At 53.9% G+C, this 23,903-nt stretch overlaps 10 protein-coding genes across 10 annotated transcripts; 3 read left to right on the plus strand and 7 right to left on the minus strand.

Annotated features, from left to right (window-relative positions):
- Positions 1-87: 87 nt before the first annotated feature.
- AB675_960 (uncharacterized protein) lies at positions 88-2,106 on the minus strand (the record flags this gene model as incomplete). The annotated part of the gene is made up of 3 exons (XM_018150159.1): positions 88-1,554; positions 1,641-1,748; positions 1,798-2,106. The coding sequence occupies 3 exons, from the start codon at positions 2,104-2,106 to the stop codon at positions 88-90; spliced, it is 1,884 nt and encodes a 627-aa protein (XP_018005998.1).
- A 426-nt stretch (positions 2,107-2,532) lies between these two features.
- Positions 2,533-3,433, minus strand: AB675_961 (Proteasome subunit beta type-5; the record flags this gene model as incomplete). Its single annotated transcript, XM_018150170.1, has 2 exons — positions 2,533-3,027; positions 3,077-3,433. 2 exons carry the CDS (start codon positions 3,431-3,433, stop codon positions 2,533-2,535), a joined length of 852 nt encoding a protein of 283 aa, XP_018005383.1.
- A 508-nt stretch (positions 3,434-3,941) lies between these two features.
- Positions 3,942-5,563, plus strand: AB675_962 (putative peptide/nitrate transporter; the record flags this gene model as incomplete). Its single annotated transcript, XM_018150181.1, has 2 exons — positions 3,942-4,186; positions 4,300-5,563. 2 exons carry the CDS (start codon positions 3,942-3,944, stop codon positions 5,561-5,563), a joined length of 1,509 nt encoding a protein of 502 aa, XP_018005827.1.
- Positions 5,564-6,215: 652 nt separating this feature from the next.
- AB675_963 (uncharacterized protein) lies at positions 6,216-7,091 on the plus strand (the record flags this gene model as incomplete). Its single annotated transcript, XM_018150192.1, has 1 exon — positions 6,216-7,091. One exon carries the CDS (start codon positions 6,216-6,218, stop codon positions 7,089-7,091), a length of 876 nt encoding a protein of 291 aa, XP_018005927.1.
- A 185-nt stretch (positions 7,092-7,276) lies between these two features.
- On the minus strand, positions 7,277-8,098 carry AB675_964 (DNA replication complex GINS protein SLD5; the record flags this gene model as incomplete). Its single annotated transcript, XM_018150203.1, has 1 exon — positions 7,277-8,098. The coding sequence occupies one exon, from the start codon at positions 8,096-8,098 to the stop codon at positions 7,277-7,279; it is 822 nt and encodes a 273-aa protein (XP_018005636.1).
- An 834-nt stretch (positions 8,099-8,932) lies between these two features.
- AB675_965 (Cullin-3-B) lies at positions 8,933-11,435 on the minus strand (the record flags this gene model as incomplete). Its single annotated transcript, XM_018150214.1, has 2 exons — positions 8,933-10,975; positions 11,031-11,435. The coding sequence occupies 2 exons, from the start codon at positions 11,433-11,435 to the stop codon at positions 8,933-8,935; spliced, it is 2,448 nt and encodes an 815-aa protein (XP_018005738.1).
- Positions 11,436-14,425: 2,990 nt separating this feature from the next.
- Positions 14,426-17,401, minus strand: AB675_966 (putative ATP-dependent helicase; the record flags this gene model as incomplete). The annotated part of the gene is made up of 1 exon (XM_018150225.1): positions 14,426-17,401. The coding sequence occupies one exon, from the start codon at positions 17,399-17,401 to the stop codon at positions 14,426-14,428; it is 2,976 nt and encodes a 991-aa protein (XP_018005454.1).
- Positions 17,402-18,015: 614 nt separating this feature from the next.
- AB675_967 (U1 snRNP-associated protein) lies at positions 18,016-18,914 on the plus strand (the record flags this gene model as incomplete). Its single annotated transcript, XM_018150236.1, has 2 exons — positions 18,016-18,268; positions 18,331-18,914. The coding sequence occupies 2 exons, from the start codon at positions 18,016-18,018 to the stop codon at positions 18,912-18,914; spliced, it is 837 nt and encodes a 278-aa protein (XP_018005552.1).
- Positions 18,915-19,525: 611 nt separating this feature from the next.
- On the minus strand, positions 19,526-20,737 carry AB675_968 (uncharacterized protein; the record flags this gene model as incomplete). Its single annotated transcript, XM_018150247.1, has 1 exon — positions 19,526-20,737. One exon carries the CDS (start codon positions 20,735-20,737, stop codon positions 19,526-19,528), a length of 1,212 nt encoding a protein of 403 aa, XP_018005550.1.
- Positions 20,738-21,905: 1,168 nt separating this feature from the next.
- Positions 21,906-23,646, minus strand: AB675_969 (uncharacterized protein; the record flags this gene model as incomplete). The annotated part of the gene is made up of 2 exons (XM_018150258.1): positions 21,906-22,686; positions 22,733-23,646. The coding sequence occupies 2 exons, from the start codon at positions 23,644-23,646 to the stop codon at positions 21,906-21,908; spliced, it is 1,695 nt and encodes a 564-aa protein (XP_018006001.1).
- Positions 23,647-23,903: the final 257 nt, after the last annotated feature.

Consider the following 23,903-nt stretch of genomic DNA (forward strand, 5'->3'; position numbering starts at 1 on the left):
AGATGACGTTCTCGCGACTGGCATAGCAGAAGCATCCAATTGAGTAGGTGAGGCGAGGTTCGTTGGGTTGTTGGCCATGGACTGATTCTATTCATCGTTCACCAAGAACTCCGACTCCGCCATGCCATCAAGGTTGGGCTCATCATTCGTGTCACCGTAGTCCATGAGCGCCTCGCCCGCGGTATCAGCCTCGACGTTGTCGAACGCCTCATCGAACTCGCCAGTACCCATCTGATGCTCACTCGAACTATGATCAGCTGGTGTGCCATTATTGGGTGTTTGTTCCGCTGAGGCTTGGGTTACCGAGGTCTGTTGAGGCTGTAGTCCAGTCGGTTGAGCAGGCTTTGCGGTCAACTCAGTTGCGTCTTCTGCCAGCGTCGGGCGTTCAGACACTTCTTCAGCGGTTTCGCCATTGTTGTCTTCGCCAGTGCCCTCCATGTCCATGACCCAATCGTCGTCGGCATTGACGAGCTCGTTGCCCTGTTCGGCGTCGTACCCGTCCATGTCGACGTCAAGATCTGCTAAGTCGAGGTCTTGAGCGTCTCCGTCTCCATTGGGAACATCCTCAGCAGGCCGGTCCTTCTCCTCGGCAATCGCAGCGCTCGATGCCGCGGTAGACGCGCCAGTATCACCGACAGGCGCTTGGCTGGTAGTGGCTGTGGAGGGTGGGGGTGACTGCTGTGGCATCGGTTGTGCTTGAACAGGCGTGTGTTGCGGAACCGCTGGCGAAGCAGATGACTTGTTAGGTGACAGTTGTGGTTTTGTCTGACTTGACATGCTCATGCTGCGATCTGGTGCCCTCTGGTCCAATCCACCGGGTGACACTAATGATACCTGCGTGGAACGAACGATGGGTCTTCCGATGGCTTGCTCGACCTCTCGTTGAATGTCGTCGATGGGATCTGGCAAATTCTGCTCCGCTGGGCTGCCAGCAGACGTCCTCCGCGGGCCGGATGTGGGCGCAGTGCGCAGCTTCTTTTCAGCAGCGCTAAGAATGCTCGTCTTCTGAAGACATGCGATTCGTCGAGCATGTTGTTGTTTCATCTCTTCGAGTTCGGCTTGCATAGCAGCGATCTTCTCGTTGGCTCGAGTTCGGAATTCATCAGCCTTGCCTTCTTCGAGTCGGCCTACTCGGGGTATTTCGCCATTTGCAACCGCCTCTCTGTGGAGAGTTGTGGGCGCGTTGAAGAAATCCTTTGTCAACTCTTCGAGTTCTCCTTTACGACCGAGGCCCAAGTCACCTGGCACGATTTGATTGATGTTATAGGGAGATTCGAGGAGTTGCTCCATCCAGTCATGATGCTGCTCGTATCTCACGCGACTGATGTCTCGAGGTGACATGAAGTCGAGAATGTCTCCCCTAGAGACATCTTCCTCTTCTTCCAGCGTGACTTCACCAGTACTACCGCCTCTTCTGTGGGCACCTTGACTCCTAGCGACGGCCTGAGGAGCACTGAATGTGGGCCAACTGGATCGATCATGTAGCATGAACTCCTTGCGTGTCACCAACCCTTGTGCTTGGATAAGTCTCCTCGTTTGCATCTGCTGCTGCAGCTGTGGTGCGATTGGTATGGAGGCTGCGGGCACCATCTCCCGCGGGGAGGCCTTCGAGTAGCACACCAGGAATAATGATGGGTCACAGTTGGCATATTCGGGTTCGACGGTATCAGACGATAGCGCTTCCTGCTGTGGGCTGCCATGGGCTCACCAACCCGGTAGCCCGTACGGTGGTGATACATCTCCAGGTGCTGGCATGGTCAGCGATGGTCAGTGGCCTGAAGTGAGGCCGGCACTTACAAAGCCTCGGACATCAGACTTGTAGTACTGTTCCGCATCTGCATAGATGTAGCCATCACTGGCAGCGCTGGTCCCTAGGTACTCCAGAGGTTGCCAGACCAACAGCATTGTTCCATCTTGAGGCGCATCGAGCATTTGCCATTGCATCGGCTGTAAGTCACGTACAACTTTTGGCGCATCTGACAAGAAGTTGACAATGCTGTCGAGGGAAGGATTATTCGAGACTGGGTAGCGATTTTTCGAGACTAGGTGAAGATGCGGTAGCAGCGCCGATGAGATGCCCGCTGCCGGGTCCTTGGGGTGCGCCATCTCGCGCGTATGACTATGTTGCAAAGGTGATATCAGTGAACAATGCGATGGGAAGGAATGGTGGAATTGCGACGAGCGACAATACAATCAAGGACAACAAATACGTGGTCGCGCTCCAGCTGAGGCTCGCGTCGCTTTCTCCATTTCTTGGCGGAGTCATTCATGCAGGTAGCGCGGACGGACGAACTCAAGCACAGAACAAGGGTCAGGCACGACGGTGGGCAGTAAGTAGAGTATGCATGACGAGTCTCAGTAGCATTGTGGTTACTGAATGGACCTCCCCTGAGACGGTCCTCTAGGTCATCGACCGGTCCCAACTTGGCAGAAGCCCTTCGCGATCATAGTAATCGCCGCAGTAGTTGTACAAAGTACACGCTCTCCCTCCATCAGATCGAACGCCAATAGATGCCAATTGCCCTTTATCGCTCACAGCTGGCTGGTGACATTCGAGAACTCGCCCTTCTCCAATTTCGTCTGCCAGAAGATTGGGTTTGTGTCCATGAAGCCATGCTTCACCCATCCGTCTTCCTTAACATGGTAGAGGTTGATGTATCCACCAGAGAATGCATCACGGTGCGTTGCCGCCAGGATACTCCGCTTGCCCAACTCCAAGGCCTCCTCGTCCTCAAGATCGTACTTGTAGTTGGCGTCCAGTACACCGTACGCGAATGTCTGACCTGATCCGACGCAAAAGAGGTTGCCTGATAATCTCGTGCCATCAGAGTCAATGTAGTAGAGTGCTGGACCTTCTTGGGGAGTGACTCCAGTGATCATAGTGCCCATGGACAAGCCCATGCCCTTGTATGAGTAGACCAAGTTTGACAGAATCTTCGAAGCTGCGGCAACGGAAATGCGGCGCTTGTGTCGGAGTTCGTGAAGTCGACATTGGATACCGAGATAGGCAAGCCAGTATTGACAGTCCTAGTAAGGGTCAGGAAATGCAAGGAACGTTGGCAATCGATGAACTCACGGCAGCACCACCAGCCATAGTACCCAGCAGCATCGGATTGATCTCAATCACTTTCTTGACGGTTTGGGAGGCAATCCAGTTACCGGCCGTAGCTCTCGAGTCAGTGGCCACAATGATGCCTCCTTTGAATCTGAAAGCGAGTGTCGTGGTACCGTGAGCGATCTTGATCGGGCAGTTCGGGTTAGAGTAGTCGTCGGTCTGCGCGCGGAGGAATGCAGCTGGTCTTGATACGGGTGGCATCGCAAATTTCAGTGAAAGAGGCGGTAACGAAGATTGGTTGTAATCCTGTTCTTCGCCATAGTTGTAGCCTTCATTGGCGAAATGTGGTTGCGTGTACTGCGCAACCAAGGTGTCCATGGCTACGTGTATGCAAAGGGAGGGTGTGAAAGGTGGTAGGTCTCGATAATGTTGCGAAAGGTGCAGTCAGAAGTCGGAGCTGTGTTGTACAAAAGAGGTAAGCGAGAAGAAAGATCAAGATGACCGAAAGGAAAGGCACAGGTGATGAAGCTATGCAAAGCAGGCCTCTTGGACTGGTCAACTGCGTGAAGGCGATGGATGCGTCAACGCGCGACTGCCTTCGCTCGGATGGGGCAGGTTAACCGAGGAAGCGGATTATCTAAGCCGCTCCTGACTCTCAATGTGACGAAGCTACCTCAGGCTGAGTACGCAATACATCGAGGCCTCATGCTGTCCCACAGATAAGCTACGATGCGGGAATGGTAACATTCTCAATTATGACTGGAAAAGCAGTAGGGTAGGATGCACGCTCGTTCCTGATTACTTCTTTTCCAGCTTCTGTATAATTGCAACTTAAACTCTTGTTCACGCGGCCAATACGCTCATTTACCGTCTTGCTTCTGCGAACATGTCTTCCACCAGAGAAGACTCTCAGTCGGCCAGCGAGGCAACGCCTCTTCTGGCCAATGCTTCTACGATACCAGTCGGCACGAGTGCAGACGAAGAGGATGTCCCCGCCCTTGCGCCGACAACGAGCGGTCCTGTTACTGCTGAGACACAGCCAGCAGAGGATCAAATACCCAAGGCTCAAATCTTCTATTTATGCTGTGCTCGACTGATAGATCCTATTGCATTCTTTGGCATTTTCCCATTGTAAGTAAAAATGTGGCGCCAACTGGGTCTTCCCAGTCTCGGTGCATTGCTTACCACAACCGCACATCACTGACGGCCTTTCCGCTAATCATGGCATCAACTAACGGCTGCAGCGTCAATCAGATGATCTTCGACATCGGACAGGTGCCAGAAGCAAGAGTCGGGTTCTATGCTGGCCTAATCGAATCCATATTTTCCGTCGTCGCCATGTGCTCCACTATCCCATGGGGCAGACTCGCTGATCGGATAGGTCGCAAGCCAGTCCTAGTCTTCTCCATCATCGGGCTGTCCATCTGCACCGCACTATTTGGTCTCAGTCAGAGCCTTGTGCAGATGTTCTTGACCCGGTGCTCTGCCGGTCTTTTCGCCGGCTCCGTTGTCACGATCCGAACCATGATGGCAGAGAACAGCACGCCGAAGACACAAGCACGCGTGTTCAGCTACTTTGCTTTTGCTAGTAATGTGGGGATCTTCCTCGGGCCAGTCCTCGGCGGCGCCCTTGCGGATCCAGCCCGAGAATATGGCGGCGTATTCAAGCGCGTCTACTTCTTCAGAGAGTACCCTTACGCCCTAGCAACATGCGTTATCGGCATCTTTGGCCTCCTCTCAGCACTCTTCGTCCTGGTCTTCGTGGAAGAGACGCTCAAAAGCAAGACATCAGAAGCACCCCTCAACGGCTCGTCCAAGTCTGAGGAGATGTCCATCAGCGAGCTGGTCAAATGCCCCGGCGTTGCCAGGGTGCTCTTCCTCCAATGCCACATCATGGTCCTGGCATTTTCGTTTACGGCGGTCATGCCTGTATTCTACTTCACCTCGATCAAGAAGGGTGGCTATGGTTTGGACCCTTTTTGGATATCAGTCTTCATGGCTTTGGGCGGCCTTGCCCAGGCGATGTGGATGCTGGCTGTTTTTCCGTGGATTCAGAGAAGATGGTCCACAGGGACAGTCATACGTCTATGCGCCCGGGCGTATCCCTTCTTCTTCGCTATCTTACCAGTCTACAACGCAATCCTGCGACAAGGGTGGAGTAATTTCTTCTGGGCGACTGCACCTGTCATGTCAATGATAGGCGCTGGTGTGGCCATGTGTTTCACCGCCATCCAGCTCGCGATCAACGACGTCAACCCAAAGCCAGCGACTCTCGGCACATTGAACTCAGTCGCACTAGCATTGACCAGCGGCATAAGATCGTTCAGTCCGGCGCTCTTTACGACATTATTCGCCATTGGCGTTGATAGGCACATCCTGGCCGGCTATTTTGTATGGGTAATAATGATCGTCATTGCTGTTGGCTTTACATTCGATGCGCAGCTGCTTCCTGCGAACGCCGAGGGACGACTGGACAAGCAGGAGTCCACGGAGGGCTCTGAGCCGTGACATAGAAAGCTGCATAGCTCCAAGTTACATGTGCAAAGCAGAGAAGCCGCCAGCCATGATCAATGGACTTAGAAAGCTCAGCATCATTGAGCAGATGAGATTATGAAAGCATATGGACAATGCTTCCCGGTTATCGGGGTTGCAAATCTGCACGTCCTAGTCCGAATGCCGGTTCTGGGCGTAAGGCAAACCCATTTCCGCCCATAAAGATCGACTTCGAACGCCTCTGACTTTCACCGCAAGGTTTCCTGCGGGGGGTAAATCCTTCGGCAACTCTTTTTGGCCAGAGTGGATGGGGCCGCCCCTGACATCAGGAACGGCCTGGAATGGACGCGTATACATATTCTGCTGGCGCGTAGTGAACCTCCTGCTCCTAAAGTATTAGGCGACAGAAGGCAGCACTGTCCATCCAGGCGGTAGAAGGTATCTGTTGCGCAGAAACACGTGATACGGAGAGAAACGAAGTGTTACACCACATTACTGGACGTTGACGTAGCACGAGTGCAGGATACAATCTCGAGTCGCCTTGTACACCATCATCTCCTGCACACACGCGGTACAGAAGTCTACCACCACTCATTTTGCGAGGAAACGGTCACCTTTTAACCAGAAACGTGCAAAGTCCTCCCCGGAGCCCGGACATACACCCACCATGACGACCCGCCGTCCCCGCCTAATCGATACGTTCCCATCCACACCTCGGACGCAACCAATGGAAGTCCTAGTCCTCTCCCCTGCCCGCACCGGCACCACCAGCATAGAAGCAGCCCTCGGCATCCTTGGCTTCAAGGTCTACCGCGGCATGAAACACGCCTACCTCGAAGCCGCCCGTGGCAAAGGACCCAACACCTACCCCCTCTGGTCCGAAGCACTCGACGCCGCTTATCAACCTTCGAACAACACCAGCAATACACTTGCGCCCTACTCCCCAACCGACCTCGAGAAAATTCTCTCGCCCTACACCGCCGCCTCCGGCTGGCCTTTGAGCCTCTTTCCCCAACTCGCGCTGGAAGCTTACCCCACCGCCAAAGTCATCCTCATGTCCCGCCCACCCACCTCCTTCTCAGCAAGCATGACCCGCGCCCTCTCCCCGCGCCTGACCTGGTGGTCCTGGAACTGGATCTTGCCACTCGAGGGCGGCCTCATTCGTGACTGCATTCGCTGTGGACAACGCTGTCTCAATGCCTTCTCTGGCGGCAAGCCGTGGGATCGTGCGGTTTTGGAGGAGAAGTATGCTGCGCATAACGAGAGTGTGACGTCGCTGTGCAAAGCCCAACCGGGTCGGGAGTTGCTGGTCTTTGAAGCGACGCAGGCATGGGGACCACTATGTGAGTTTCTTGGTGTGGATGTGCCGAAGGATACGCCGTGGCCGAGGGAGGCCGTTGGGGGCGCATTCGAGAAACAGGGGAGGATGTTTTGGATGATGGCGCTCGCGAAGGTGATTGTCAAAGTTGGAGCGGTAGCTGCTGTGGTTGGAGCGGGTGTCTGGGCTTGGCGGAATGGTTATATACCTGTGCATTTGGGTTAAAACTAGTGTACACGAATATGTAGTAGGGATGAGAAGATGTGATCAGTGCTGAGTTAGACACGAGATGGACATGAAGCTCCTTGAGTGTAACGTACAACACTGCCAAAGGATGGGAGTCATTGGCGTCACATTCGACAAGCACTATGCCGCTAGAGATGCCATCCTATAGCATCTGGAAGATCCCATCACAAAACCTCTAGAGCCCCGTCCACAACACCTCCTCTGACATCTCCCCACCTCACGACCTGCACGTCTCCCCTCCGTAATCTGACCTCGTTGACTATACCCTCGTCATCCCGCCGCCGGCCCAGCGAATCCTCGTTTCCCCACCCACCCTCCGCTAGACACCTTACCACCACAACACCCTCCCGCCCAGGTCCTTCCAGCATCCCGCCCTCGCCGGTCCCACCGTCGTCTAGTCGTCGCATCTTCGGCGGAAAGCCCGCCAGGAACGACCCCTCGTAGAAATTCATCAGTAAGGCTTGATGGCGACTGAGAAACTGTGCTTCTGCCCCACTAAGAACACTCTCGTCCTCATCACGTCCTGATGACTGCTGCTGTTGCTCAAGCACGTGCCCATAATACCCCGCCCACTTCCCCACTTTCGCCAGTCGCGCCCTCAATAAACTCCGCACCAGGAACTGCGTCCGGCTGAGATCGGTCTGGAGAATTGACAGGACGAGGTTGATATTCGCTCCTCCCCCTGCACCACCTGCTCCGCCCGTCGCATAGTCACTTGAGCCACCAGCGGCCAACTCCTCGATCCGCGCGATCTGTCCCGCCACGCGCTCCATGACGCGTTCCATTAGTTGGGTCGGGTACGGCAGGAGTTCGGTGGTGCAGCGCTCGGCCGTCCAGGCGCGGGTGAGGAGTTGGTGGTCTGTGTACGTTGAGTTGTCGGGGAGGTAGGGTGTTGGTGGACCTTCGGATCTCGAGTGATGGGTTGATGGGCGTGAAGGGGCGGGGCGGGAGACATCGGCGAGGATGTCGGAGATGTCGATGTCCATGGTGGTGATTTGACACGGGAGGTTAAAGTGACATGAGTGGGAGTCAGGGCGAGTTTGCCAGAGGCGCCCGAATGGGGTGATTGTCTTGGCGTTGGTTTCGAGAATCCCGCCTGATGTTGTAGTCGGGTCAGACCGCACTGCTGTAGAGATCAGGACCACACTGGAAGTTCGAAGCCAGCAACTGTCCCTCTTGAAACGCTCAATCTTGAAGTGCGAATACTAAACGCCTGTCACTATCAACGAGACGCGTCCTGAGTGTTGAGATCGATCTGGGTGTAGTGCAGAAGCGTGGTTTTGAGAGAGGTAAGTAGTAGTCGAGTGGCTTTGTAGCCTGGTTCTCGGGAGACTCAGTGGGTGCAGCAGCAAGCAATCGAGGTGTAGCGTTTCTTGGACAAGGAATACAATGGAGGCCGCTGGCGTTGATGAGGTCGGGGTAGAGGACATACTAGGGTTAGGCTCCGAGTCGGACTGTGTCAGAAGCGTCTGACTGCGACATACACGAGACCGGATGACCGCAATGTGTCAGGCGGGCAACATTATGCTTCACTGCCACTGATAGACTTCGACTCACTCAAGTCATGTCCTAATTAAATTGTTCTAGTCTTTGGGTCGACAAACACGACTGAGCATCATGTATTAAAGAATATCGGTCTCACGGAGCACTTTGAGAGGCTGTGACACATCTTCGATTCGCTAGCTATCGCTGGGGTATCAATCGCTCCTCCAACGCCATGCTTTGATGCCAGACCTTGCCATGCTGAGTCCATTCCTATGCTTTCGTAGTCTCCATCATTCGTTGCAGTTTCGTACAGACCTTGCTAAAGGCCACTCACTCTATGCCAAGTAGATGTAGTAAGCCGGCCTAGACTCGTCTGGACCACGCTCGAGATACTCTCGGTCAATCAAGGCCTCAATCTTCTTCTTGATCATGTTGACATCGGGCTGGAAGCGCTGGGATAGTTGCTGGATCGTTTCAGTCATCAAGTTCTGGTGAGTCAATTCCTTGCGTTGCTTCATGATCCGCACGATGGCAGCCTCAATAGAGTGGCCACGCTCATCGTCAATCCGCTTCTTGGTGTCCTGTCGTTCGGCATCATTCTCAAGCTTGTTCGCTCCACCAATGGCTACACCAATCTTGATCTTGACGAATTTGCTCGTGAACGCAGAGTTGTAGTAGAACTGGTCAGTATCGAGCAGCTCCTTAGAACTGCTCGGTTCTTTTCTCAACAAGGCCCATTTCTTAACACCGGTCAAGGATGCTAAGGACTTGATTAAATCCTTTTTTGGAATATTCGTCTCGGCCTCGATCTCAGGAATGGTCAGACCTTGACCGTCAGGGAGTCCGTTGAAGAGCATCAGTACGACCATGCCATACGTCGGGACGTTGATCTCGTAGCGGCTTGTCTTGCCATCTGCGGCTTTGAAGGTAGCACGGATGTCTGCATCACCCAGATGAGCGCCCCAGGTAAGTTTTCGGCCAGTGTGCTTGCTGTGATAGAATTGCTCGTAGTGTGACTTGACCTTCTCCACTTCTGCTGGATACTTGCAAACGGTAGCCTCGTCACCAGATTTGAACAGCGTCTCGAATGGCCATTGATTTGTTGTAAGGACTCGGGTGTCGATGTCAATGCGCTTGCCATCCGACGAGTCCAAGTCCGTGATGTACTGCTTGTAGTCCGAGATCAGACTGTCTGACAACTCCATGTCCCGGATCATGCCTTCCAGCTTCTGTGTGATATTGGTACCAAGCTTGAGCTTCATCTTGGAGAGCATTTGTCGCTCCATATCGCGACTGACTGAACGCTTCATAAGCAGCCGCCTCGCGAGATGTTTGCGGTAGTAGGTTTCGAACTGATCCGTGCTGGAGAGATATTGCAACAGCAGAATACCTTTGTCGAGTATGACATCCACTTCTGCCTCGCTCTTGTCCTTGATGCCGCGTTTCAGGTACTCATCGAGGAACAACGAGACGTGCTCTGGACTTCGCTCGTTGGCGGCGATAAAGTCTTGGAAAGCCAATTCTAAAGCCTTCTCCATGACGGCGTCCTTCTTGAAAGCCTTTTCCCAGAGGTTGTCGTACTTGATTTTGAGCTGCAGGATCTGTTCTACCCAGTCAATGGCAGCCTGGGTCTGCTGATTCACGACCTTCTCTGACGGCTTGTCTTTTGGGTCTTTGGTGTCCTTCGTCTGAGGCTTGCTGCTGAGGGTAAGCTGAGCGGTCTTGTTGATTTCGTTACCAAGATCCAAAACGCGCTTGTAGACTGCATCTTTGAGGGCCACCTTCCGAGGATCGACTCGTGAGATGAGGTCAAAGACATTGTAGAGATCCAGCACTTTGTCATTATCGAGCATGTTTCTGACGCCCGTGCCCTCCATGTCGATGATGGCTTTGATGTGAGTCGCAATGAACTCGTTGTCGACCACAGCTGTGATTTTGGGTAGTGTGATGGCAGAAATTGTCTGTTGACATCGTTCTTCTTCTTCCTTCAGCCGTCGGCGTGCCTGACTGCAGAATGAGGCTGCATCGGCATCAGCTAGGTATTTTTGACCCTCTGCGTTGTAGAATTCTCGGCTCGTGGTCAGAAAGGCGGGCTCGAATACAGTCAGGTAGAGTTTTGTTGTTTCATCCTCATTGAGATCTTCGTACAGGCCTTCCAGCATGTGGCAGCAGGCTCTGACGAGAGTGCGATCGATAGTCTCGCCCTTGCGTTCCATGTCGATCATGCCGACCATGGTGTCGATAAGCAGATCGGCGATTGTGAAGTCTTGATTGCCGTCAATCCTAGCCTTGACCACCTCTGATCGGAAGAGGGCCATGGCTTTTGTGTAAATGGAAGGAAGCCGGCCGGTAGTATCTTGTTGCGAGGAGACTCGGTCCTTTCGTTTCTGTAAGCATCGTATCAGAGTTTCGCAGGTTGGAGAGGTGACATACCATGTACATGAGAACATCGGTGATCATGTTCATCGACAGGCTCTGGTCTGCATATGCGTCCTTGATGCATGCCATGAAGCGTTCGCCTGCCAATCTGCGCTCATTGGCCTGTCCGTCTGCCGACTGCGAGCCTACACCAGCCAGAAGTGTGGAAGAGATGTGGTTGATGACTTTTGTCCGGACCTCGGTCTGTAGCCATGTTCGCTCGAACTCTGCGACATTGCCGTAGAGGTCCTGGTGTTTCTTCTTCAAGACCAGCTTGTAGGCATGGCGGAACAGCTCTTCGAAGGACAGGCTTGAGGCATTCTTTCGGTGAATCGAGGAGAAAGCGCCTGCGAGGATGTTCCACGTCTGGTCGAAACCAGGATCGTCCTTACCGCTCGTAGCCTGTTTGATGCCCGGCATGTTAGCGTTGTTGCAATAAGGGAGACAAGTTGTAGATATGGAGTAGGGTGACGATGGTGAGTGGTGTTTTTTCTTGGGCGTCCGCAGTGCAGGCAATTGTTGGTGAAGTTTGTGCGGTGATCAAGTGAAAGAAGGGCAGACTTACTCGCCTCGGAGCACGGACTCGCGCTCCTCCTCGCCCTCGCCCGTTCAACATCATGTTGCCTCGCTACCACCATCCAACTTCAACGCGGGTTACCCCACATTCGACTAGATGATGATTCCCAAGTTCCTGGAACAGCGGCAGTGGTAAAAGATGTGGCGGGATTTCGAACGCGTCAACTACAGCATCAGACGTTTTCGTGGGTGGCTGTCTAGGTAGTAACGAGCGTATGCAGAGGAAGACTTAGGAAGTAGGTATGTTTGCCTGCGGGTCGCTTCATTTCATTGCAAGTGTGCAGTAAAGAGTGGAGTAGACTGGCAGTCGCCTGGTGGCGCGCCTTCTCCGAAACTCTGAAAAGTGAATGACACGATTGGCGTCATTCTACGTGTTTCTCCGAATTCAACTCGCCGCAGTCTCAATAGGTTTCTTTCTTTGACATAAGAATGAGAAGTCTCTCTCATCAAGCGCCTCTCGAGATCAACATGCGAACGACGGTGAAGCCTCTGTTGCGAGGATCAAAGGCGGCCTTCGTCCCTCGCAGTCACTTCACACGCTTGCAGCCATCAGTCCGTGCATTTCACCAACCAAGTCTCACTCGAACACGAGCACCATCCAACGTAGCATCGTCACCGCGATCGTCGCGTTTCTCAGAGCCACGACTATGGCGCAGACAGGAGTCAAGCCTCGCGACCACCGGTGAAACGCCGGCACAGCGCAAGATGTTCCTCCGGCATATCAGCTCACCTTCACTTGCAAGCCATGCGGTACTCGCTCCTCCCATCGTGTGACGAAACAGGGCTACCACCACGGAACAACCCTCATCACATGTCCCAACTGCAAAGCACGACACTTGATATCGGATCACTTGAAAATATTCAGTGACGATCGCATCACACTCGAGGACATTCTGAGCAAGACGTTACCCGATGGGAAACCCTTGACAGATCTGCTCAAGAAAGGCAAGCTTGGTATGCGGCAAGGCGCTATGATCGCCAACGAAGGCGACGAAGATGTAGAATTCTGGGAGGACGGTTCAGAAACCACACACCAGAAGGCCCCTTGATCAGTGGAAAAGGTGTTCTTCCCGTCAAATTGACTCTCAACTCCATGAACATCATTCTGGACGGCACTCCTGACCGCCATACAGCACACATAAATCTCCACGACAGGAACAGCCCCCTCAGCACTGCGCGGATATACGTCGGGACCATTGACAGCTTCTCGTCACCACGACAACATCATGAGCGCCGGCACGCAAATTCCCAGGCTCACTGTCATCAAATTCAGTCCTTCAATGCAGCCTACACCGAGCCATAGTCTGTTGCCGCTGTTCTGGACACCAGTCGGCTGTCCAGTCGTACTCTCAGCCTCCTGGTCCGCCGTAATGGTCGCTCCGTCCGTCCAGCTCGTCTGCGTCACCGTGCCCGCGATCAAAACAGTCCCACCACCATTCGGTGCGACAGACAAAGTCCAGTCTCTCCGCCCTGCACAACCACGAGTTCGCCCCTCTCGTACGTCACGGTGATGGCTTCTTGCCCGTTGACCACAGCTTGTTGGCCGGTTGGGACAAGGCTAGCACCCTGAATACGACTGTCTGCCCTTGAGCGTTGGTCACCGTGATCTGACCACCTCCCACTACGGCGTGTCCCGATCCGGCTGTGTCGATGTAGATTTGGCTGGTAGCGTTGGTGGTCAGGTGATCCTCGGGCCAGAGTACTACCTCACAGAGACGGTATTGGCGGGGCCAGCGGTCAGGGTCGTGGTTGATAAGGGAATCTTTGCTGTTTCCTGCATCTTAGCTGGGATCGTCCTAGCTGTTGGCTGGGGCACAGTGCTGTGGCTGTGATTTTGGATCATTACAGACACGGCGAGCGGCGGCGGTACGGGTCTCAACAGCAAGAGCAGAAAGACAGGAGTCAAGGTGCCCATTAGCAGCTACTACCCTGTTGTAGAGATCTCTCTGCGAACAAAGGCAGTCGGCGGAGGGCCCAGCTCCAGCGGGCTAGAATTCCCTGATATTATTGTCGCGGGGATAGAGATGTCAGAAGGGCGGTGCAGGCGAAGAGACTGGTGATTGACGGGGCCAATGACGAGGCGAGGTCCATCAGTGAAGTTTTCAAACAGAAGGGAGAGAAGAGGACCGGTGGTATGCCGTGAGATCTTTTCCGCATGAGGATGTGTTTTGTGGCATATATATATATATATCTTGAAGGCCGAACGACGAGACCTCCCTTGCCGCGACGACCCCGATATCCCCTCCTATTCGGCCAAGCAGGTGACGACAGCATACGCCCACGTAGACCGTCCTTCTCATCGGACTTGACCAGTCCTTCACGACTTCACGAACACGTGCTCTTTCACCGACTACGGCTTGTCATCCGGCTTGAGCAAAATCTGGCATAAGACCAGATGACAAGGCGTCCACACCCGCGCCTTCCTCCCATTGCTCAAGGAGCGGTTGCGGCAGGAGCACGTGGAGATCGCTCCTTCTCATCGAAAGTATTGACAATGCCACACGAGGCAAGCGCCTCACCCAGCAGTACCTTCCCCAGATGCGCGCCTTGTCAGACGGCTGGAACGAGTTCCAGGTGAGACCGGATGACAAGGTCCTGCTCAGAGCGACTAGGGATGGAGATCCATGCCTGGGTTGGCTGTCACTTGCAGGTTTCTTACGATCAGGTGTCACAAATAATCATCCAACGGTTTGCACTGGGGGCATTTCAGTTCTTGTTGCTGGCCACGCCCAGGAGGTGGGCAGCCAATCTCTGCAAATACATGCCTTGAAGGGTAGTGAATCGATTGAGGCAAGGCAGCCTCTATTCCATACAATCTAGTAATCGTCTAACGGTCAGTACCGTCTCCCATACACACCACTAGCAGCCTCCTGCCGCTGCTTCTGCCTCTCCTTCTCCGCCTCACTCAAGATCCGCCGACCACCATTGCTATGGTTGTAGGAATTAATTGAGACCGGCGGAGTAGAACGCTCCCTCGTACTCTCCCCCTTCTCAAGCAAACCCGCGCTCGGCTTCATCCCGATCATATCCAATCTCTTGTCGTCGGCCCCACCGTCGTGCTTGAACAAGTTCAGCATATCCTGCAGCGTCAACTTCACACCACCGGCCTTCTGGCCTTCGATCGTCGCATTGGCGAGCTCACGTTTCTTCTCTTGCAGTTCGAGGATACGTGCTTCGACCGTGTCTTTGATCGTCATCTTGTAGACTTTCACGTCTTTGGTCTGGTTCAGGCGGTGCACGCGATCGATAGCTTGTTCTTCGACGAAGGGGTTCCAGAAGGGTTCCAAGATCACGACGCGGGATGCGGCCGTAAGGTTGAGGCCAAGACTACCAGCCCTCAGCGAGCAGAGCAGTACGCGGGTTTTCGCGTTGGTGCGGAGAGACTCGAGGGAGGCTTCGCGGGCGTCATTACGCATGGCACCATCATAGCGGACGAAGTTGATGTGTTGTGCAGCGAGGAAGGGTTCGATGAGGTCGAGCATGGATGTGAAGAAGGAGAAGACGATGTATTTGTGCTCGGCGGAGTCGGTGGAGAGGATCTTGAGGAGGTGACGGATTTTCGTTGAGGCAATTAAATCGGTCTGAGGGTTGTCGTCTTCTGATGAGCCGTATATTTCATCATCTTCCGACTCTTCGTCGTCGTCGTCGTCGCCGGACTCAGATTCGGATTCGTCCTTAGCAGGCACGACATCTTCCTCATCTTCGTCGTCAGAGTCGATGATGGCTTTTCTGGCCTGTCTACGCTTCTCACGAAGCGGCTTAGCCATAGATGCTTTTCGGTGCTTCTTGGCTTTGTCCTTTGACTTGAAATTCTTGATAGTGAACGCATCATCCTGTAGGTCTGCTTCGCATTCGTCGCACCGAACATTGCCGGCACTGGATTGTTCGGATGTCAGCTCGATCTGGCACATATCACAGAGCTTGGTTTCCACACTAAGCCCACCAAGCAGTCCTGCAATAGCGTCCATGTCATCATCTGTGGCTTTCTTTCGACTTGGCGTCTGATTGCCAGAACCGGCTGCAGAGTCTTTCTCTTTGCTGAGATCACTACCGGTCAGTCGAGGATGATTGCATGCCTGACGCAGGCGCATCAGCAGGACCAAAGCACTGGCGTAGCTGATCTTGCTGCCAGCCATCATCAGCTCGAGGCTCTTGTCGGTTCGTGACTCCAACTTTGTGTAAAAGGCGCGCTCTTGAGGTGTGAAGTCAGCTTCGATGTGGTCGACTGTACGTTTCACAATCTTGAAAGCCTCCTTGCCTTTTCCGGTTGCTTTTGTGCCAGTGGTCAGCCCACCATCTTGCTTGAGAATGTCCTTTGTACGGCGCTTCATGAATGCGCCGAGGTATGCACGCAGTCGTTTGATTGCGAGCCCACCACGACCACCATTCATCGGCTTCGTGATTTGCTCCCGCCAAACATTGAGATCATCGTAGGGCTTGATGCGCAAGAAGTGGATGAGACTCTGCAGCTCGTCGAGGTTGTTCTGCATAGGTGTGCCTGTCAAGCACCATCGATAGTGGGCGTCGAGTGCACATGCTGCCTTTGTTGCTTTCGCATTACGATTCTTGATTGAGTGAGCTTCGTCAAGAATGACACGCCACCAATGGAGACCGAAGCAGCCAGTCTTCAGATCGCCTCCGGAGTCGGCATGCTCTGAGGTGAGCGTCGAGTATGTGGTGATGACAACATCGTAGCCTTTGAGATCTTTTGAACTCTTTGCTCGTTTTGGCCCGTGATGTACACATATCCTCAGCGCATGTGAGTCTTCTATACGGTCTTTGAGCTCTCCTTCCCACTGCTTGATCAATGCGAGAGGCGCCACGACTAAAGTCCCCTTGTTGACACCTTGTGGCAGCTTCCGCTTTGGATGTGCTTCGATCTCTTCAGCGGTCGGCTTCTTATTGCTGAGGATCAAGGCGATCGATTGTATTGTCTTGCCCAGGCCCATGTCGTCAGCCAGGATGCCGCCAAGTGGGAACACACCTCTCGTCTTTCGAGTGCCAAGCTCTTTGTGCTTCATCCATTCAACACCGTCGATTTGATGAGGAAGTAGCTTCACTTTCAGACCTTCTACTGAGCCGTCGTTCTCCTCTTCTTCACTCTCGTCTCCCTTATCATCAACCTTCACATCACCTAGCTTTGCCGCAAGAGCATCGACGTCGCCATTCTGAGGCTTGTCTTTTCGACGTGTCCTCGGCTTCTTCTCCTCCTCGTCCTCGAAGGCGCCCTCCAACAATGCTTTGATGTTGTCATTGGCTTTGCCGGCGTCCATGTAGGTTAGTGGGTCTGATGAGGAGAAGTCGTCGAACTGTGAATGAGACGCAGATGCTGTAGGATATACGAAGTTGCTGGTTGAGGCAGGCTTGAAGTATGGATTCGTGTTGACGGCAGAAGAGTACATCGGCGCTGGAGGAGGCGCTGGGCGTGGTTGATACGACTGCTGCCTCATCGGATCTGGTATGATGAATGGATCACTCTGTGAGCCAGCGCCATTGCTAGGCTTGTCGGATCGATCTGTCAGCTTATTGATGGTCTCCTGTGCTTTCTCTACCACCTGGTTCTTAAGCTGGTGAAACGGGTTGCTGGAGACTTGTGGCTTGTGATACTGTGGTTTCCGATCAGTCTTGACGAATAGATGGTCGTACTTCTTCTGTACAGGCGCTCTCTGTGCAGATGAATTCGACTGAGAGTTCTGCTTCGTATGTGATGAAGCTGTCGTGCCCAACGCGGATGGCTTTCCAAAAGTTGGCGAATCGGTGTCGCCGAGTGATGGATAGCCTACGTTACCGCCTGACGGAGAGAGTGGCATCCTTGGTGCTTGTGCCTCACGCACCATTGTCGAAGTAAAAGAGGTCAGCAATCAGTCGTGATATTCGATTTGATCTCTTCGACAGTAGGGCGACACTGGATCAGTCCTCGTGGCCCTGATAGTACGTCGATGCTGTTGTGTGTGGGATAAAGGACGTGCGCATATCGATACCTCAGTACCAGTGCGCTCTTTTGACTCGTAAGATCACTGTCGCACAATCGTACCCAAATCTGACGGAGATCCTTGGGCGCGTGGCTGATGGAGGAAAGTCGGAGGAATCGAAGTCTCGCGTGTTTACCTCGAGTTGCCTTACGTCACTGGGTCAACCAAGGCGACACCAGGCAGCCGGCCCACCAGGACATAGCATACAAACTCCGTCAGAACATTTTGAGATTCAGCCAGGAAACGCTTCACTAGGACTGCTGATCAGTCCATGCACGCTATTCCTTCATCGTCACACCATCACTATTGGATCCTTCACTCAGTTCGCGCGATCATTACTCTCGCCAACGCCTCAACTGCTGGTCTGCCTCAGGCCGAGTCCATTGACTCTCAACTACCGCCGGCGCATTACCCGAACATCTGCCCACTGATCACACCCCAAGCCACCCGCCATGGCTGCCGAACAGCGCAAGCTGCTCGAGCAGCTCATGGGCGACTCCTTTAACGGCCTCTCCGCCTCCAGAACCGCCAACTTGACGCTCACCTCTTCCTCCGTCTGCCGCTCCTACCTCTGCGGCACATGCCCACACGACCTCTTCACCAACACAAAACAAGATCTAGGCCCTTGCCCCAAACACCACCCCGAGAACCTCAAAATAGAATACGACGCCCTTCCCGAAGCCGAAAGCGCTCGCACGGCTTCGAGTACGACTATCTCCGCGACATGCAAAAATACGTAGATGACTGCAACCGACGGATCGACCAAGCGCAACGGCGGCTGGAAAAGACGCCAGATGAGATTCGGCAGACCAATGCGCTGCTCAAGACTATCTCCGACCTCTCGAAAACTATCAACACAGGCCTCCTCGAGATCTCCGTCCTGGGCGAAACAGGGTCCGTGAGCCTAGCATGTACCGAATTCTACAAAGTGCGCACAGCGAAGCTAGCAAAGGAACAAGCGGAGCGCGACCTCAAGAGTCTAGCGGACACGAGCGGACCGTCTGGACATCAAAAGCTGCAGGTGTGCGATGTATGTGGGGCATATTTGAGCAGACTGGACAACGATCGACGTTTAGCAGATCATTTCTACGGGAAGATGCATTTAGGGTACGCGCAGATGCGGAAGACTTATGAGGCCTTGCAAAAGGAGCTGAAGACTAGAGGTCCGCCGCCGCCGAGGAAGTTTGATGATGAGCCGAGTGGGCCGAGAGGGTATGGTGATGGTGATGACTGGGGAAGGGGTCGTGGAGGCGGGTATGGTCGTGGTGGGGGCTACGGAGGCGGCGGTGGACGGTTTGGTGGAGGCGGCGGAGGTGGTGGCTTCAGGGGTAGAGGACGGGGTCGGTGGTAGTATCCTGAGTCTGGACTTTTCCATTCGCTTGCTTCTAGATCTGACATTTAGCGTGGCGCTCATATGGTCAAAAGAGGCGTGTTCGGCCACGCAAGGCGGGTCATGTTTCATCTCAGAGAGGGAAATGCATTATGGTCATTCGATTCCAGAAGGCTCCTGAAAAGTTGACGGTCGCTCTGAGTGAGATAGAGTCATTGTACAATGCAGTGTTCGTCATTCGCTGGCTTGCCAGACTTGTGGCCTGCTTTCTTCATGCGCCTCAAATGGACTTTTGGGCTTATGTCAAGACCGGATGACTTGTTGTCCGAGAGACACACTGACTTGGGTGAGGTTCGCCTCTGCATGGCTGCGTACAACTTCGTACACTGACTCCCGATCTCGCGAGACCGGATAAAGCGCTTTCCGTGGTGAACGTAGCAACACGTAGCGCCCAGATGACGATCAGTCGTTCATCTGCTCCGCCCAGCTCTTGCCGCCAGCTGCCACGGCCGGTGCTTTCGAATCGACAGCCACTCCTGCTTCAGGCCTTGTTGCCGGGTTTCCCTTGTCACTGCTACTCTGAGCTGTCGCTGCAGGCGCAGCTTTTGCAGCAGGCAATGATGGAAAGTCTTCTACCCCGTTGACGCGGGGCTCAGGTTGCCTTGCGCCACCACCTCCAACCCCATTTCCTGCAAATGCACCACGTCCACCGCGACCCCTACCTCTCCCATCACGCTCGCCCACCTCGACCCGCCCCTCCCTCTTCCCCTCCCGCGACTGTCATCCCACTCGTACTCCCTGAGATCCACCTCCTCTCCTCTTCCCGCCATCCGCGGCATATCTCCCCTCCCACCGACCCCAATGCCCTCTTCCTTCCCCCGATCCCACTCCCTCCCCTCCTTGACCCCCAACTTTCTCACCCTGTTCTTCTCCCTCTCCAAACCTAGCCGCCTACTCTCCCCTTCCTCCTTCCGCCTCCTCTCTCCAGCCACCCTCTCTCGCTCAGCAAATTCATCTGCGTCGGCTTGCGCTCTAGCATGTGCGGCTGCTAGGTCTGAAGACCGCTGTCTTGCTGCGGCGAGTTTTGCATCGAGTTCCGCTGTGGTAAGTTTGGGTTTGGCGAAGCCGCCGGTTGCGGTGCGGTCGCCACGAACTGCGGGTGGGCGGGGCTTGGTGGAGGGGCCGGTTGGAGCGTCGGTCGGTGGTTCTGATACTGAGGGCGAGGTTGCTGTGGTGGTTTGAGGTTCGGCTGTTGTTGTGGTGGTGGTTTCGGCAGATGGTGCTGCTGGTGTCGCATCTTGTGAAGACGCGGTAGGTGCGATCGGCGTCTGATCTTGTTCTGCTGGTATAGACGAAGGTGGTGGTGCTTGCTGCTTAGGTGCTCTCGGTGTAGCTGGCTTGCTGGCCCATTTCGACTCGCCCAAGCTCGAGTTTCGCGCAGCTTCTGAATATGCGGCTTGTTGTCGAGGTGCACCTCCGCGGATGGCGCCTCGAGGGAAGCCCCGTTCCCTGCCGCGTCCACGAGGGCCTTGTTGAGGCTGTAATGGCTGGTGATGCGCAGGTGATGGAGGTGCTGTGTTCTGTAATGAGGTCTCCTCAAATTGTTGTGTAATCTCTTGAACAGGCGGCGGCTGCTCGATGGGGACGATCTCGTCGTCGAAGAGGTCGTCGTCGCCGCGGGATTGGGCGAACTCATCCATGAACGCTTTCGCTGATGGACTTTCACGCACGAGGCTTTCTGTGTGTTCGTGGAAGAGGTCCTCTGCGCCCACAATCGTGGTCCATGCGAAACATTGTTCAGCGAGGTTGTGCGGGGACAAACTCGAGTTGGAGGCGGCCTCCATCTGTGGCTAGGCTGTTCAGCGGAAGGAAAGTCCCGCTATTGGGCGTCATCTTTCGGCGCCTTCCAGGCACCTGACTGCTGATCATCGTGAATATCGGGCTCAGCGCTGGGAGCATTTCTCCCTCTCAATCGCATCTGATATGTAGCGTCGGTATGAGATCTGGGGTAGGCTCGTCGAAGAATATGCGCCATGCAAGCTGTTCATCACCTTCAACCCACTCGCGGACTCTACAGAAGCGGCTTCCCTGAATGCGTTGAGGTCATTTGCAAGATGTACCGACAGGAACGGCCCGCTACTTGAGAGCAGATCACCACGCACGACACCTCCCGACTACAGACTCCCTAGCGAGAGTACTTCGTGCCTGTCGACAGGACCCATGCTCCTGCCGTAGCTGCACAGTGCCGGCAAGCATGTCAAAGTCACAGGCAATGTTCCACGCGAACCATACAACCCGGCGCTGTGGTGCCAGCGAAGCAACTCGCTTAACGTGCCCGCTCCGCTGCATGCATTTTGCATATCGTCACAAACCTGCCAATCCGAACCAATTCTCCAGTCTCGTAGGTTCGCGGAGGTGGTCGGTCCGCGGGGACGTTGCTGTTCATGCAAGTTAGAGACCAGGACAAGACGGAAGATGGAAGCCAAATTTCGCGTCTGTACATCGTGCATTGCATATGCAGAGTCTAGGCATGGGATTTTGGGACCGGCTATTTCAACCTCACCAGGGTTTGTGGCCCTGAGCAAAATTGGTGGTGATTGTTCTAGACTTCGGCATTGATCTGTGGCAGGTATTGTAGATACTCGAGCTGGCTCTTGTTTCAAAAGGAAAGCATCGAGATCTGGAAAATGGGAGCGTGGGCAGAATGTCTAAATACTATTGCCTTTCAGCTAACCACTTGAAGTGGTGTGGCGAATATCACCGAGCGCTTGCTAGACCTCAGCTATTAGCTACAGCGCTGTTCATGATGGGTATCAATCAGAGTTTTGGTCAACAACTTCAACGCTCGCTCCCAGAAAACAGGAATTCTCGCCCTATCAGCAATTCACATGCTGTAATGGTCTCGCCTTGAAAAAATCCGGAATGGTTGTGCCCGCTGAGGATGTCGAAAGAATATGCTTCGTTTCCCAAAGATCGCAATGAGTTATGTTCGAGGCCGTAAGTCGTAGCAGTTCAATTTTCTCCTTGGTCCTGGACAGCGATCCAGAGGCAGGCGTAGTTCCATGCTCTTTGTCCAGGCCCATCACACTCGGAGTCTATCCACAGATGCGTGCTCATGATGCTTTTGACCATGGGCCATGCTCGTTTCTCTGCTTTGATGCTAACGCGATCGAAATATTTGGCCGTTGAGTCCATCAGATGGGAGTCATTAGTCGTTTCGTAGTGCTCGAATGCAAGCATGCCAGCCAAAACGAGTGCCCATATGAATATGCCGGGCTGTTCTTGGCTTAGTATCTTGCCCTCGGAGGGCTTTGTCCACCGATCCAGAACCGGAAGCATGCTCTTCAAGATCTTCTGTGGCATCTCGTTCACGGCAGCCATCGGGTAGATGACAAGCTGCATGAACGCCAGGCATGCTATCCTGACCAGCTCGTAGCCTAGTTCTGTTCTACCACCACCGAGCCGTTGGCCCACGATCGGCAGCGAGAGCAGATCATGCAATACGAAGTGTCGGAGCCAGAATATCCGCCGAATGTCAGGTAGATTGGGTGATTTGCGTTGCCATTGTTCGTAGTCGACAATGATGCACCGCATGTGTTTCAATCGGGTCATGAGACGCGAATATAACCATCGATCGTCCATGAGGGATGAGAAGCCGCTCAAGAGGCGTCGGGCGTAGGCAATAGCAGCAGCGTCTGGTTTGTGCTGGTTCGCCTTGATAGCTTCCTCGGTGTCGACAATCGACTCGAACTTTGGTGGCTGGACCATACGCCACGCGGCCAGGATATCGTGACTAAATCAGGTCAGAATCGAGGGTGCCAAGCAGGCAAGTAGCTTACAATGCGATTCCGAAAGCCACGCCAGGAGATGGCAGAGTGGCCTTGATGCCACCTCTGGCCTCGACGAATCTCACCAGCGAGCTCCAGTGTTCCACTCCGGTCTGCAGCAGAGAATAGTAGTGTGTGTCGTTGGCAGATCCGAATCCTTTCCGAGCCTGTATCTTGTCGTGAGTGAAGCCGTCCAGATCATCGAGTGCGCCATGTGAAGCTAAAGCGTTCATAGCCATCAGAGCACGATCACTGGCTTTGCCTTGGTTTCTGTCAAGCTCCTCTCGAATCTTGGTCATAGCTTCTGTTTTGTACGATAATCGTAAGAGTTGCTTCTCGCGAGGTATCGCAACTTCGCCCCTAACGAAGGAGAGATGTGTGACCCCCGCTAGAACGACTGTGTACCATGATAGCTCGTCGGCCATGACGTTCTGCATGGTGTATCGCCGTATCATGCTGAGGTCGGTAGGATCATCTGAAGGTACGAACGCTAGGGATGTATGGTTGAGGCAGTGGTCGATGACCTCGTGCACATACATTGGGAGCGCGCCGCCATAGTGTTGGTACAACTCCGTTGGATATATTCCGAACGGATCAAGGCGTCCAGCACCGAGTGGTGATGCCAGCGGTGATGCAGGCACAGCTCCGATGTCATGAGACCGGGTCGTCAAGTTCTGAATCCAGGCCGTCGGTGGTGTTGAAGGAGACTCAGTCTTCATGATAGGTAGTTCCTCCAATTCTGACCGTTTCACACGTTCTTTCGGAGGCTTCACAACAGTGTTGCGACGATCCCTAGTAGAGGGTCGAAGCTGCTTGTTAGACTTTCTAGACCGCAACCGGTCAGATTTGCCCTCTGAGATGGATTTCGATTTGTTGCGCGAATGGTTCGACTCTCGTATCTTGTCTTTGCTTTGCGCTTCGGTCATGTTTCATTCCAGATTGCCGTCGCCAGAATCTTGATGACCGTAACATGTTGCGAAGAATGAAAGTCTGCAGCGACTTTCGCGCAACTGATCAGGTGTCGTACATTGTAAGCATGGGCGTAGGCTGATGCTCAGACCATTTCTGGTGCTGACAGGTTTACGAATGAGACGGCGGGGAAAATAAGGACGGACGATCGCTGCAGATAAATAAAGGTAAGCTGTGACCACCCACCCAGGGGTGGTTACCTATCGATAAAATT

This window comes from Cyphellophora attinorum (genome assembly GCF_001299255.1).
Source record: "Cyphellophora attinorum strain CBS 131958 chromosome Unknown Contig1, whole genome shotgun sequence".
Classification (NCBI taxonomy): domain Eukaryota; kingdom Fungi; phylum Ascomycota; class Eurotiomycetes; order Chaetothyriales; family Cyphellophoraceae; genus Cyphellophora; species Cyphellophora attinorum.